Here is a 15842-nt window from a genome sequence, read left to right on the forward strand (position 1 = left end):
TGAGTATCTCAATTGGGCAGAAGTTAATTGAGAAAGGGAAGTTAGGTCTGGTGAATTGTATAATTAATGATATGTAACCCCTTGGCCATAGGCTTCTCGTCACTTGAGAGAATTATCTCGCCATCTAATGAGGGAGAACTTAATTGTAAAATTTATCTTGACAGCAAGAGTCTGAGTTTGGATTCTTGCCCAATTAAATTACCACGCTCACCATTATCTTCACTATCTTAAAGGATGAAAATTCACATAAAATATTATAAACAAAGGATTTAAGCATGGGAAGGGTACAAAAGAAATTCACAAAAATGACACCAGGACTACCTAATGGCACAAATGAACATTATGAGTTTCTTTTCTCTTGAAAAGAGAGGGCTGATGAGTAACTCAATAGAATGCTTTAAAATTATGGAAGTGTTTACGTACAGTAGGAATGAAAAGAGCTTCGACTAATGGGAAAAAAAATTAATGTACAATATCAAATAAAGAATTTAGAACAAACTTTTATACCATGAGAAGATATGAAACTCCCCATAGAATGGTTGAGGTGAATACTATAGGTGACTTTACAGGGAGGGTAGTTTTTTTTTTATTAAGCCTATTTTTCTACTCAACCTTTTCAGAGATGCTATTACACATCTCTAGAGCGGGGGGATGTGAACCCAGGTCTCTTGGTCCAACAGTAAGAGCTCTATGCGTGCACCACAAAAGAGGCTAGATAGGGGAATAGAAGAAGGAAAAGGGAATAGAAGATAATATTGATCGGATTAAATGAGAAAGGATAAGTGGAGCTCCAAGTGGATGAAAAATGCATGCAGTGACTGGTTGGCTGCAAAGACCTGTTTCAGTGCAATAAGTGGTATGCAATAATTCCTCTAAACCTGAGTTGAAAAGCAAATTCCAGTGATTGGAATGATGTCAGCCAGGTGGATCTCATAGAGTATGAGTTCCCTGATTGGGCTATTAACCTGGTCCAATCAGAGAGTCCTGACTGACAGATAAAAATAGCAGTGTCCCCTTCACTGTTTTGATCACACAGCACTGCCCTTTGATGTGAAGGGCAGTGCTTGTCACTGGCCACCCGGGTGTTTTCCTATCTTCCTGGTGGTGGAAATTGAATAAAGATTCGTGCACTTTGTGTCTTCCACTGTGTCTCACACCTGCACACAAAAAAAAACAAAGAAAAAAAAATAAATAAATAAACAGGAGTACCTCACTGTGTCTCCCACCTGGACACACACACACCATGGGTGCTGGGGGAAAAAAAATAAGCACTACCGCATTTAGGTGGTAGTGTGGGGGTTAAAAAAGAAAGAAAAATATATATAACCAGGAGACCCCTCCCCTTCACTAAGGAAAAAAAACAGGAAAGAAAAAAAAATAGCAGTGTCCCCTTCACTGTTTTGATCACACAGCACTGCCCTTTGATGTGAAGGGCAGTGTTTGTCACTGGCCACCCGGGTGTTTTCCTATCTTCCTGGTGGTGGAAATTGAATAAAAATTCGTGCACTTTGTGTCTTCCACTGTGTCTCACACCTGCACACAAAAAAAAACAAAGAAAAATAAATAAATAAATAAACAGGAGTACCTCACTGTGTCTCCCACCTGGACACACACACACCATGGGTGCTGGGGGAAAAAAAATAAGCACTACCGCATTTAGGTGGTAGTGTGGGGGTTAAAAAAGAAAGAAAAATATATATAACCAGGAGACCCCTCCCCTTCACTAAAAAAAAATAAACAGGAGTACCTCACTGTGTCTCCCACCTGGACACACACACACCATGGGTGCTGGGGGAAAAAAAATAAGCACTACCGCATTTAGGTGGTAGTGTGGGGGTTAAAAAAAAAGAAAAAAAAATATATATATAACCAGGAGACCCCTCCCCTTCACTAAGAAAAAAAAAACAGGAAAGAAAAAAAAAATAGCAGTGTCCCCTTCACTGTTTTGATCACACAGCACTGCCCTTTGATGTGAAGGGCAGTGTTTGTCACTGGCCACCCGGGTGTTTTCCTATCTTCCTGGTGGTGGAATTTGAATAAAGATTCGTGCACTTTGTGTCTTTCACTGTGTCTCACACCTGCGCACACACACCATGGGTGCTGGGGATAAAATAAGCACTACCGCACTTAGGTGGTAGTGTGGGGTTAAAAAAGAAAGGGAAAAAAAAAGAAAGAGAAAAAAAATAAAAAATAAACAGGGATTAAAGAAAAAAAAGTGGAGTGACCCTCCCCCTCACTGTTTTGATCACACAGCACTGCCCTTTGATGTGAAGGGCAGTGTTTGTCACTGGCCACCCGGGTGTTTTCCTACCTTCCTGGTGGTGGAATTTGAATAAAGATTTGTGCACTTTGTGTCTTTCACTGTCTCACACACCTACACACACACACACACCATGGGTGCTGGGGATAAAATAAGCACTACCACGGTCTTTATGTCAGAGTTCTGTTCATAAAGAAAAAAAGAAGAAAAAAATAAAAAGAAAAAGAAAAAAAAAATAGCAGTGTCAGAGGTTCTGCTTACTCTAGGAGCCAGCTCTAAGCTAGCTGGGACAGAGTCATGTAATGTGCATGCGTAATTACAGGGTGACTTGATGATAGGATAATGGCCTTCATAGAGTTATTTCTCTGGCAACGAGAGTGTTATGACACGAGGTAAACCCTCCTGCTTAGTTTAAACCAGCAACACAGAAAATATTTATCCCGTGCAGTAATCTGTGAAAATTTGAGAGGCCAAGAACTATTTAAAGTAAAAATTAATAACTCTATTTCTTAAAGTATAACAGAGAATAATTAACTAACAACTATTTACAACTTCTTCCTCTAATCTAGCTTTTACTTTCCCTTCTATGATATGTGTCCGATAAAAGCCCCGAGTAAGATTTACCAAAAACCCAAATTCCAAAACCTCTGTAGATTTGCTCACAAGGTCTGTGTCGATGTTTTTTCTCTGTGCAAACTCCTTCTCTAGATAGGTACCTGTCAGAGAATTCTTACTAGCAGCCTACATCTGTTCGTCTTTTGGCAGTTCTCCCCCAGCTGTTCAATTTTTCCCGGTCTTATACTCCCAAAGCATCGGATTGTGTCATTGGCTTTTAATATTATCAATATACTAAATTCAATCTTGATTGGAGCTTTTTTTTGGGTATAATTTAAACTGATTGACCTAATTCAAATTTGTTTTTGTCTCCAGGCAACCAGCTACCCTAGCTGCTGGACCACTTATTACATTGTATCTTATTCAAAATACTTGGTGCAGGCAGGTAGTTTTGCTAGCTTTTAACTCTCCTAAAGATACAGTACACCCATATCTTCATAACAAGAGAAAAACAACACTCGTGAAGAGATTCTCTGAGAATAGTCTTCTTTGAGTTGGGGTAAGAACTTCTGGCATCACGCCACAATTTGGGAAGCATGACTCATTCAATCCTGTCATCAAAGACTGGGTCCAATACATAGAAAGAATACATTATTTTTTCCAGGCAAATGACACTGGGGCAACAAATAGTTCTCCTTGTAGCATGTGGACCTGCAGCTTTTTCAGTTATTAGGAGTCTAACTTTTCCGGAGACATCAGGTATTAAAACCTTCCAGGAGTTGACAAATTTAGTGAAGGAATATTATGCTCCACATCCCACTTCTTTTCCCAGACTGAGCTGAGATGTCACTTTTTTTTATAAAACCTTAACTTATCTTGAGAATGTGACTTAAAAGAAGTTCTGGGATTTACCTATTAATGAACCGAAACCTGTAACCCATTCTAAAAGATGAAACACTTAACAACAATTGAGGTTCGTTAAATATTTCATTTTACTTGCATGACACTGTAATCTTTTACTATAAGTTCTGAGTCTTATGGTCCTATTTCACAACTACCTGAAGAATGAATGGCGCTATGAAAGCTAGTGCTTCCAAATAAACCTGTTAGACTGTAACCTGGTGCTGTATGATTTTTAACTTTGTACCTATACAGTTATCAGGTAGTGTTGGCTCACTGGTAACCCAGTGGGGAGGAAAACCCAATAGTTGATGCTTCCTGAACAGTTGGCGGTCATTTCTGGTTTGACAATGTTCTACCAATCCTTTTACAGAGATAAATTTGTAACAGTAACAGACCACAAACCCTGCTAGGTCTACTTAAAGAGGACAGGGGCCATGTTGCTCATTGCTTCAGGTCAAATTCAGCAGCGTGGTCTTATTCTGAGTGCTTTTAATTACAAGTTGGAACACTGTTCAGGAGGCCAAATGACAAATGCGGATGCCTTGAGTCGCCTCCCACTGACAGATACACCACTGGTGGTGCCACAACTGGAACAGTCTGTTCTGGTTTTTAACTTTCCAGTCATGTACTATGCATATGTAATTAAAGGGTGATGTGGTGACAGGATAACAGCCCTAGTGGAGTTATTTATTAGAATTAGAATTTTATTAGAATCCCTACAGTGTGGAAACAGGCCCTTCAGCGCAACAAGTCTGCACCGACCCTCCGAAGAATAACCCACACAGACCCACTTCCCTACCCTAAATTTATCCTTGACTAAAGCCCCTAGCCTACACATCCCTGAACACTATGGGCAATTTAGCACGGCCAATTCACCTAACCTGCACACTTTTTTGAATTTGGATTTCACAAACCAAAAGTTATGGATAGGTTGATGTAGAAGTACAAATTGTAGCTATTTTTCCAAGTCTGGTAGAGATAACTCTTAATTTTCCAACCATACATTTGTAACATGTACTATCTATCTTGACCCTTCCCCCTGAAATAACATCTATAAGAATGTCTTAGTACCAAATATTGTTAAAAATATCAAAGTTTGTATTATGAAAAAATTATATTATATGAGCTATTATAAATTACTCTAACACTAAGCTCTCTGTTTAAAGAATGAATCTAATCTGTGTACTGTTTGTTCTCAGCATGCACACTTATCAGCTTACTAAGCTATGTTCTGCATTCAAACATTGTTCAAAGTGTGAAAGTGGATTATGTCAACAAATATAATAAAGTAATCCACAGTGGTAATTTTTAAAATGTTAAAAACACACTGTTTTTTCTCATCAAAAATACAAATTACAAAAGTAAATAAACGACAGCAGTAAAACAATAAAACGAAAAGCAAATTACTGCAGCTAACGTAAAAGTAAAATTTTGTACCACAGGTTGGGCGACCTCTGTGCCAATGGCAGAAAGTCTTGTGTGTGCCTTGTGTGGTTGGACTCCATTTGTATCAGCAGGTTCAAGAATAGCTTCTTCCCTGCCATCGTTAGACTAATGAATGGACTCTATAAATTCAAATAATACTGACTTTGTTAATGTTGATCTTGTCTAGTGCACATCCTAGGCTGTGTAACCTATAAGTCTTACTCTGTCCAAGCTTTTCTTTCACTCAATGATCTGTAAGTCCTTGTTTATTACAATCTTCCTGTACTACTCACAAATAAAGATTTTCACTCTACTTAGGTTCACATGACAATAAATCAAAATCAATCAAAACAATGCCGATCACTCCCCTGGATTATTGTCAATGCAAAATTTGTACAGCTGCTTCAATGCAGACAAACATTCCAAAGTATTTAAGTATGATCAGACAAAAAGTGATACCAGGAATGAGAGATATTGAAAGGCAATTGAGGGTTAGGGAAGGTGGAGTGATGGAGGTGGTGTCTGAAAGCTCAGCCAAAGAGTTTTAAAATTATTCTTCAGGCACTCGTCCTCTTATGGAAGTAACAATATATACAAAAAGAATTCCAGAGTGTAGAGTCCACAATGAAACAAAAGCAGGGGACACAAGGAAGGATTTACTAAAAGTGAGCATGAAGAGATTTACATGCAAAGTTGTAAATTTCAAATTGGAGGCATTAAATGAACAACAGCCAATGTAGGCTAGCAAATACAGGAGTGATAAATGAGGAGGACTTGATATGGAATAGGATATGGACAACAGGGTTTTGGATGAGTGTAGTTTTAACAGCACGACAGTATTAGAATTGTTAGGATGAATAAAATACTAGAGGTCACACAATGCCAATCTGTATTCACTACTTATGGATTTATACATTTCACTAAGCTGCACTGCTTAAATCAATCCAACCAGATTACTATTTTTAAAATACTATTTTTAAAGTATTTAAATACTATTTAAAATATAGTATCCAAAATACTATTTTTAAAGTTATTTGTTAACATTACTGGTGACAACAGCAGCACCATAAAAGTTAAATCAGCAACTAACATTCACTCCAGGTTAGAATGTTCACACAACATCTTTATTGTCACTAATGGATACTACAAGGTGTTTCTTTGCACTTGATTACTGAATATTAATAACATTTAAATACAACTACATATAACTTAATGAAGGATTCGTGTTCACTTACAAGGAGCAGCCCTTTTTCTGGATAAACTAATCTTGCAATGAAATATACATTCAAATTAAAAGCTTTTACTTGAGAACTAAATAATAATCCTTACCTCATGAACACTTTTTGGATTTGCACGCCAGGCACAATACATTTCCTCAAGATAATTTGAATGATTTCCATTGAGAAAAGGTTCTGGAGTTCCAGATACACTGTAAAGCCTCGTCTGAAATACCGACCTCAAGACTACATGGTGCCAAGTAAATCTCTTGACAGTCTGTGGTTTAAATTTTGCAGTCAATGTTCTCAGGTGATTCATGGCTGTTTTCTGTGCTACATACAACCCTACAAAAACAGAGAAATCTGAATTTAATAATTATAAATTAACAAACTATAGTTTTCACCAATTCCTGTACATTGCTTAGCTTGCTTCACTCCAAATATTGGTAGCAGAAGTGCTAAACATGACTTTGACAGTGACCTTAATACCAACTGAAAGATTAGACTTAGAGCTCATTTTTGTTAAAGACTGAATGAGAGATGAGGTCTGTCACAAGCAAGTCAGAATTATTACAATCCATTTTAATCTTTTTTTCTCCAGCTACAATAAATTCACTATTTTAAGATAGATCTTGGGCATAGTTGAGCCACTGTTAGTGGCAACAGCTTTGTAAACTCTCACCTCTGAATCAGTGGGATAGGGGCCCATGTTGGATTCTGAAAAGATTTCAGTAGACTAGAAGAACAAACATAACCCCATTATTCAAAAAAACAGTCAAAAAAAGAGGAAACTATATGGAGTGACTCTTCTTTAGAACTGAAGAGTGGTGGAAAATGTTTTAGTTTTTAGGCTATTAAGAAAAAGGAGAGGTGGAGCAAGTGGAACAGATGGTAAAGGAAGCTGGGTGTTAATGATACGTTATTAGCAATAAATAAGTCAGCTCTGCTGAGACCAAACCCACACAAACAAAACATTGGGATGAGTGGGATGGGATGGAAATCAAAATAGAGGATAGAGTCAATAGTCTGAAGTTATTGAATTCAATGTTAAGACCTGACGGCTGAAAAGTTCCTAAGCAGAAAATGAAATACTGTTTCTATAGTTTACATTGGGCTTCACTGTAACACTGCACCAGGCCCTGAACAGAAATGTTACCATGGCAGCATGATGTTTTATTGAAATGGCAAGTGACTAGAAGATCAGGGTCATTGTTGCAGACAGAGTGCAGGTGTTCTGCAAAGCAGTTAGCCTATCAGTGTTTGGTCTCGACGATGTAGAAGAATCAATATTGTGAGAAGCAAATACTGTAGTCTACATTGAGGCAAGGAGAAAGTGAGGACTGGAGATGCTGGAAAGTCAGAATCAAAAAGTGTAGCACATGAAATAGCACAGCAGGTCAGGTAGCATCTGAGGAGCAGGACAGTCGATGTTTTAGGCATAAGCCCTTCATCAGGCTTATGTCTGAAATGTCACTCTCCTGCTCAAAAGCTGCCTGACCTGCTGTGCTTATTCCAGCGCCATACTTTTCGAGTAGATTGAAGAAAGTATAAAAATGATCATTGCATCTCCTTGATGGTGTACTTTGAACCTCAGACGGTGAGGACAAACATTATAAAGGGTCAAATGTTATATCTTCTGTGATTACATAGGAAGGTGCCATTGTAAGGAATTTGAGGTATGGAGGAGAAGAGTTTTTGGCAGGGAGTAACAAAAGAGTGGAGCAGGGTTTGGTGGAAGGAACAGTCTCTGCAGAATGCTGACAAGGGAGTGGAGGGAAATATGTATTTGGCGGTGGTATCCTGTTGGAAGTGGCAGAAATAGCAGTGATGATCCTTTGAATACAGAGGCTAGTGAAGTGGAAAGTGAGGACAAGGGAACTCTTCTGTTTCTGGGAGTGAAGGGAAGGAATGATAGCAAAAGTGCAGAAATTAGAATCGACATGGCTCTGGGCCCTGTCAACCATACTGGGGTAGGGGAGGGATGGTTGAGGTAAAAGAAAGACATGTCAAAATCACCCTTGTGGAAGGTGGCATCAACCAATGCAACAGAACCTGGCAAAATGGAATGTAGTCCTTACAAAAATTAGGGTATGAGGAAGTACAGACAAAGTTACTGTGAAAGTTTGTGGGTTTCTAATGGTTAGGCGGCCTAACCCCAAAAATGGAAACGTAGATGCCAAGGAATGGATGGGAAGTGTCAGAGATGAACCAGGTGAAACTGAGAGATAGAAATTGAAAGCAAAATTGATTATTTTTTTCCTCTGGACAAGAGGAAGAGGCAGCTTTAATGACATAATCAATGTATGAGAAATATAGTTGTGAGATGGGACTTTGAGACTGGAACAACAAATGTTCCATGTACCCAACCACCAGGTAGGCATAACTGGGATTCATGAATGTACTGATAGTCACACATTTTACTTGGAGCAAGTGAGAGAAGCTAAAGAAGAACTTGTTCAAATTGAGGACAAGTTCAGTCAGATGAAGGAGAATGGGGACTGGCTGACCACTTCGTGTAATATCTCAGCTCTGTTTGCAAGAATGAGCCTGACTTTCCAATCACTTGCCACTTCAATAAACCATCTCGTACTCAAGCAAACATTTCAGCCCTAGGTCAACTGTAGTGTTTTAGCTAGAGAAAAACAGAGCCTTTTTTTTCTGCTTTGGCACTCTATAGCCTTCAGAACTCAACATTAATTTCAATGTCTTCAGACCATGAACTCTGTCCTTCACTTTTATTATCCCATCACCTCTCCATCACTTCAGTGATCTATATGCATGTTTACTCTCAGCAGAGCTGACCTGTTTTCTGCTGTTCACACCTACCATTAACACTACATTCAATTATATCTCTCCTCTACCATTTAGCCCCACTCTCTGCCTTTGACTCTGTGCATATTTACTACCTTCTCCACTTGTTCCTCCTTCCACCTTTTGCAACAGCATTAAATTTCAATGTAAGGATGGAACATACAGCCAGGTCTTGGCCAATGGCCTGATCAATAAACTGCGTGAAGATCTGGAGCAATTGAACAAGACCTGTGCACATAGGGATCTGCGATGTTCCGTCAACAGAAAAAAAGTTCGCTTTTCCAGCATCCTTCAGTTGTCACTCATATTGAACTCAAAAGAATAACTCTGGGTTATTCAATGTTTCTCTCTCCACAGATGCTGGCAGATCTACGGAGTTTCTTCAGCACTTTAATTTCAGGTCTCCAGCAACTGCAGAACTTTGCTTTAATTATACTGCTTGCCGATTAGCTTGATGACTGTTGTAGGGAAAGTATTAGAATCAATTATTAAGGAGACCTGGTCACTGGGAAAATCTCAAGATAATCAAGAAGAGTCAGCATTGTTTTGTGAAAGGGATATCGTGTTTGACAATTCATTGAAATTCTTTGAAAAGGTAGCATGCAATGTGGATAAAGGTAAGCCTGTAGATATAATATAATTGGATTTCCAGAAGACATTTGACAAGATTCCACGTAAAAGCTTATTGCGCAAAGGTGGAACAGAGGAATAACATACAAACTTGGATAGAAGATTGACTGGCTGACAGAAAAGAGAGTATGTATAAAAAGGTATTTTCCAAATTGGCAGTGTGGACTCAAATAGAGTTCCATGGGAATACATGTTGACCCATTAGAGTTTTACAATTTACATGAATAATGAAGGTATGGTGGCTATAAATCCACATAACACAAAAATAGACAGGAAAGTATGTTGTGAGAATGGCACAACAAAGTTGCAGATTGTTAGATTAAATGAATGAACAAAAATCTAGCAGGTGGCGTATAATGTCAGAAAATGTGAAATTATACACTTTGATGGAATCATTAAATCCCTACAGTGTGGAAACAGGCTATTCATCCAATCGAGTCCACACCGACCCTCCAAGAACATCCCATCCAGATCCATCCCTCCTAACCTTACATTTCCCATGACTAATCCACCTGTTGGCAATTTAGCATGGCCTATCCACCTAACCTGCACATCTTTGGACTGTGAAACAAAACCCACACAAACACAGGGAGAATGTGCAAACTCCAACAGATAGTCACCCTTGGGTGGAATCAAACAGGTCTAGATTGGGTTGGGATTTCTGGTCAGCATGGTTGGTCCGAACGGTCTGTTTCCCTACTGTACATCTGGATTTTATGACTCTAGAAGTCTCCGACGCTGTGAAGCAGCAGTGCTAACCACTGAGCCACCATGCCACTTAAAGAATAAAAAAGCAGAATGTTACTTAAGCATTTAACAACTGCTGAATTCTGAGGTGCAGATATCTATCAATTCTAGTGCATGGGTTACAAAATGGAATGTTATCTTGCATTTCAAAAAAAAATTAAACATAAAAGGAAGGATGTTATGCTTCAATTGTACATGGCATTCGTGAGTCCACGTCTTAAAAAGTGCATCTAAGTTTGGTCTCCTTATTTAAGGAAGGATGTAAATGCATTGGAGGTGGTTCAAGGGAATTTTTTGTTAAGGCTGATACCTGGAATTAGCTGCTTGTCTTAAGAGGAAAGACTGGGACTGTTTTCACTGGAGTTCAGAAGAGCAAAGGATGATTTGATTTATGTCTAAGATCCTGAATGGTCTTGACAAGGTATATGAAGAAAAAATTATTACTATTGTGGGGAGTCCAGAACTTGGGAACACTGTTTTAAAATTAGAGGTTGCCCTTATAGGAAAGATGAGTTTTTTTTTCCATTTCAGGATTGACAGAGTTTGGAATTGTCTGTCTCAGAAGGATATGGAAACTGTTAATTGAATAATTCTAAGGTAACAATAGATAGATTGTTGGCAAGAAAATCAAAGCCTTTTAGAGATAGATGTGAATTTGGAATCCAATTAGATCAGCTATGATCTTATTGAATGGTGGAGGGAGTTTGAAGGATCAAATGGCATACACCTGTTCCTACTTTGTATGCTTATATGTGCCACTCCAAGATTGACCATAAGGACACATATTCTCAAAGTAATGCAGGATTAAAGGACAGCTGTATTAGTGATGAGATGTTAAACTGGGGGTCTGCCTACCACTCAGGTAGATGTAAAAGATCCCTTGGCATTATTTTGAAAAACAGCTGAGGAATAATCACTGGCATCATGGCCAATATTTACCTCAGCCAACATCACAAAAACAAATTAACTGATCATTATCACGTTGTTGGGAATTTGATGTGCATAATCTGTTTACTGTATTTACCAAATTAAAAGAGGACATTTCAAAAGTATTTTATTTACTGTAAACCTCCTTGGTATATCCTAGAATCATAAAAGGTGTTACATAAATGTTTTTATTTCAAAGCAAAGATAGCACAAAACTCAATGCATAATCTGAAGGAGCACAACCATGATTCAAATTTCCAGATGAACAGAAAAAACCTTACAGTCCAATAACACTGGACTCATACTCCACCATATTTCTGGATTATGTAGTTCACAATCACATATTCAACAAATTTAGTCTACACGTGTGTTTATTCACTTGAGAAATAAAATTTTGCCTTATGCAAGTTACAACATGCAGTCAGATGGACTATATGAAGCTTAAAAATAAGACAGGTCATTTGACATTTTGAAGGTCAATCATCAGTCTGTGTTCAGCAATCAGTTGATTAATATCAGAAATATGCTATTCCTCAGTTTTCAGTCTAACAGGGACAACCGAAAAAAGTCATTAAAACTGGGAGACAAAAATAAAATGCATGGGGTCTATTTTGTGCTTCACTATTAGATGATACAAACTTGTATTTTTATGATGGAGTAATTTAAACCCAACACTTTATAACAACAAACTGATATATTACTAAATATTATTGTTTCATTATTAAATACAAAATAGTTCAATGGATATTTTGAAAATATGAGCTGCGTAAGTTAATTTTGCAATAACAGTTCATAAACGAGTCCCGCAGCAAATGAAATACAGTAATGATGTTATGAAATACATACATAAATGCAAGATACAACAATAACAATTTAGGATCTTCACAACTGAGGCACACCTATGGCAGAGCTATTAAAATCAGAATGTTTAAAGAGCCAGAATGGGAACGTTATATAGCAGTAAGACCACTGATAGATGTGAACAAGGCTAAGGATTTTTAAACTGAGGCAGGGACAGTGGGTGAATTGGATGTAATTCAAGTTAGGGTACAGGCAGCATAGAATCCCTACAGTGTGGAATCAGGCCCTTCAACCCAACAAGTCCACACCGATTCTCCGAAGAGTAACCCACACAGACCCATTCCCTATTATCTCATATTTACCCCTGACTTATGCACCTAACCTCCACATCCTTGAACACTATGGGCAACCTGCACATCTTTGGATTATGGGAGGAAACCCATGCAGACACAGGGAGAATGTGCAATATCCACACAGACAGTCACCTGATATTGGAGTCAAACCCAGGTCCTGGGTGCTGTGAGCCAGAATACTAACCACCGAGCCATCGTGCTAAGTGTCTTAGCAGTATCTTTGTAACTTCAAGATTATACAGAATTGAATATGGGAGATAAACCAGGAATGTACTGGACTGGTCAAGTCTAGTGTTAATTATCATATGAATGAGCACTCCAGCAGTAGATGAGCTCAGGCAACATGAAGTTACATGACATTACACAGACAGAAACAGGAATCTGACTGATGGCATAAATGTGGCTCAAAATTGGTCATAGAGTCATTATGACACAAAGGCTGCAACAGTCTGGTTCAGATGATGATGGCTAGAGAATGAAATTTGAGACAGGAACAAAGGTCTTCCCAATCTTTCACTATTTGGAGTAAATCTATACTCATCCAATATTGGATGCCAGATGGAGGGATCTTGTGGCTTAATGGTAGTGTTCCTACTTCTGAGCCAGGAGGCCTGGGTTCAAATCCCATATGCTCCAGAGGTATGTAATAATAGCTCTGATTAAAAATATTCTGATTAAAAATAGCTCTGAATAAAAAATATTCTAGAAAGCAATTAAGCAAATTGAAGACAGTGGTGGGGTGGAGGTTACAACTGAGTGCTATCAATGCACATGAGGGAGAAAATTACAGATGGACATTCCCCCTTCTCACCCCTAGAACACAAGTCACCAATGAACGAACAAACAGACATGCATGCCTGTAGCCATAAAACAGTGCAGTCAGATGAGCTACATTGGTGCATGTGGCACCTCTTGATTGCCTAGCATACCAACATTCCTGACAGCAGCAGAGCTTTGTAGTGGGTACTGCCAGGACTACAGAAAGACCTGTAAAGGAGATTGGCTAGAACTCCAGCCAGATAGGTCAAAAAGCATTGGATAGGATAGGTTTTCCCACCTTTGGGAGGGTGGCAAACATGAATGTGACTTGAGTGGGTTTTGAAGTGCAGACAGTTGGCAGGAAAATGGATGCAACCATCTGAGGACGTTCTCCAAAAGGCAAAGGACACCCTCAAAAACAGCCCCCTACCCACTATTTTTAAAATTTTGTTAACACACTTCAACTCTGCCTCCACCAAGCTAAATCAGATCCCAGGCTGCCTCTACCACCTAATCCTAGCCACCCAATGACTGGAGGAAGAACACCTCACCTTCTGCCTTGGGACCCTCCAACATGGCATCAATGTCGATTTCATCAGTTTCCTCATCTCCCCTCACCCCACCTTATCCCAGATCCAACCCTCCAACTCAGTACCACCCTCTTCATCTGTCCTACCTGTCCATCCCAACTTTCCAGTCCACCCATCATCACCCTCCACTTTCATTCACCTATCGCATTCCTAGCTACCTTCGCCCCAGCCCCAACCCCCTCCCATATATCTCTTGGCCTCCTCAGGCTCCCCTACATTCCTGATGAACACCTTATGATCAAAACATTGACTCTCCTGCTCCTCAGATGCTGCCTGACCAGCTGTGCCTTTCCAGCGCCACACTTTTTCATTCTGATCTCCAGCATCTGCAGTCCTCACTTTCTCCTTGCAAATACTCATCTGCCTGACCATGCCAATCATGTAATGATGTGGACACGGTAATACTGAGATCAACTGAACTTTTACCAAGTTCAATTGACCTTTAATTATTTATAAACAGTCAGTGGCTTGTTGATCTTTAGCAGCTGCTTATCATCTTTCAAAGGTGACCTCAGAAGGCAACCATCCAACCAACCTGACCTATCAACCACTTCTCCCCACCCAAAAAACACCCCAAGGGGCTTGTAATACATCTCCTGCTCTTACAGATCTTTCAGATGGGTAAGAACAATGACTGCAGATGCTGGAAACCAGATTCTGGATCAGTGGAGCAGTAAAATCGACCTGCATTCCTGATGAAGGGGTTTGGCCCAAAACGTTGATTTTTACTGCTCTGATGCTGCCTGAACTGCTGTGCTTTTCCAGCACCATTAATCCAGACCTTTCAGACGACAAATTGGAAGGATGGATCTTGGGGGGGGTGGGGGGGGTGAGAGAAAGTGGGTGCCCATAAGAAATACTAAAGGAGGAGTGGGTGGGCTGAGGGATATTAAAAAAAAAGCCTTTTCAGGCAATCCTGTGGCTTTTGCGCGCTTTAGTAGAAAACAACACAGTCTTAGCCAAAGAAAAAACAATTCACAGAAAATGCTGAAAACATTCACAGCAAGTCAGGAAACAATCTGATGCTCATTAGGGAAGATTGCAATGAATGAGCCCTGCCCCTACAACATGACCGCAAGATTTCCAAAAATAAACACAAGCAGGGATGGGCTTAGGAAGCAGAAACCAATTGGGTTGAAATTGCTCAGGAATGAGGAATTACAAAACGAGATCCGACTGGAAAGGGGAGCAAAACAAATAAAAAAAAAAATCAGGAATTTGAAGCGACAGGTGAGGCGAATAAAGAGTTGAGGTCAGCCCAGCCACCAAGTCAGCAAACCACCCCCAACCCCCTGACACCGGCAGATGCTGAGGGGTGTACTGACCGCCCGGGAGGTGCTGAAATTCGACGGCGGAGGCTCCGGGCCCGGGCAGCGGTGGGGGTGGGGGTGGGGAGATTATTTTTTTTTTACCGTTTCTTCACCCCGACCCCCGTCAGATGGTCCAAGTGACAGAAACGATCGGAGGAAAGGATAACGAACTCGCCCCTCCCTTTTTCCTCCTCTCCTCCCCTCCCCCCTGTACCCGCCGCCGGTGAGGTGCGCTCGACGCACGGACAGGCAGAGCATCAGCAAACGGCAAAACCAGCACCGCCCACGCGCCCAGTGGCCTCTGGGGGGGGGGGGGAAACGAAACTTGCTCGAGCTTGTCGCACGAGACAGACGCCGGGGACGTCACAGCGCACGTTGCCTGGAAACGACCCACCCCGCCCCTCCCTTTCTTGGTTGGCGCCGCCCTACCATTTCAAACTTTCGCCGCATACGAAGCTCCGCCCACATATGCAAAACCCCACTGGGCTTTGGCGGAAGCCTCGCCCAACCAAAGCTCCCCGCCTCACGCCAGTTCCCGCCCGCTGCCCACGCTA

General features: G+C 40.2%; 1 protein-coding gene across 2 annotated transcripts in view; it reads right to left on the reverse strand.

Moving 5' to 3' along the window:
* Positions 1-15578, reverse strand: part of ogdhl (oxoglutarate dehydrogenase L) — a 98830-nt gene extending 83252 nt beyond the window's left edge. Inside the window, exons 1-2 of one of the 2 annotated variants that reach the window (XM_043679035.1) lie at positions 15391-15578; positions 6473-6705 (exon numbers count right to left, since the gene is read on the reverse strand). In XM_043679035.1, the coding sequence (XP_043534970.1) occupies positions 6473-6679 (207 nt within the window). In that variant the 5' untranslated portion in view covers positions 6680-6705; positions 15391-15578. Of the gene's footprint in view, positions 1-6472; positions 6706-15303 lie in introns of both variants that reach the window. The other variant, XM_043679033.1, reaches the window with a different exon arrangement.
* Between the last annotated feature and the right edge of the window lie 264 nt (positions 15579-15842).

Source organism: Chiloscyllium plagiosum, chromosome 38 (genome assembly GCF_004010195.1).
Source record: "Chiloscyllium plagiosum isolate BGI_BamShark_2017 chromosome 38, ASM401019v2, whole genome shotgun sequence".
Taxonomy (NCBI): domain Eukaryota; kingdom Metazoa; phylum Chordata; class Chondrichthyes; order Orectolobiformes; family Hemiscylliidae; genus Chiloscyllium; species Chiloscyllium plagiosum.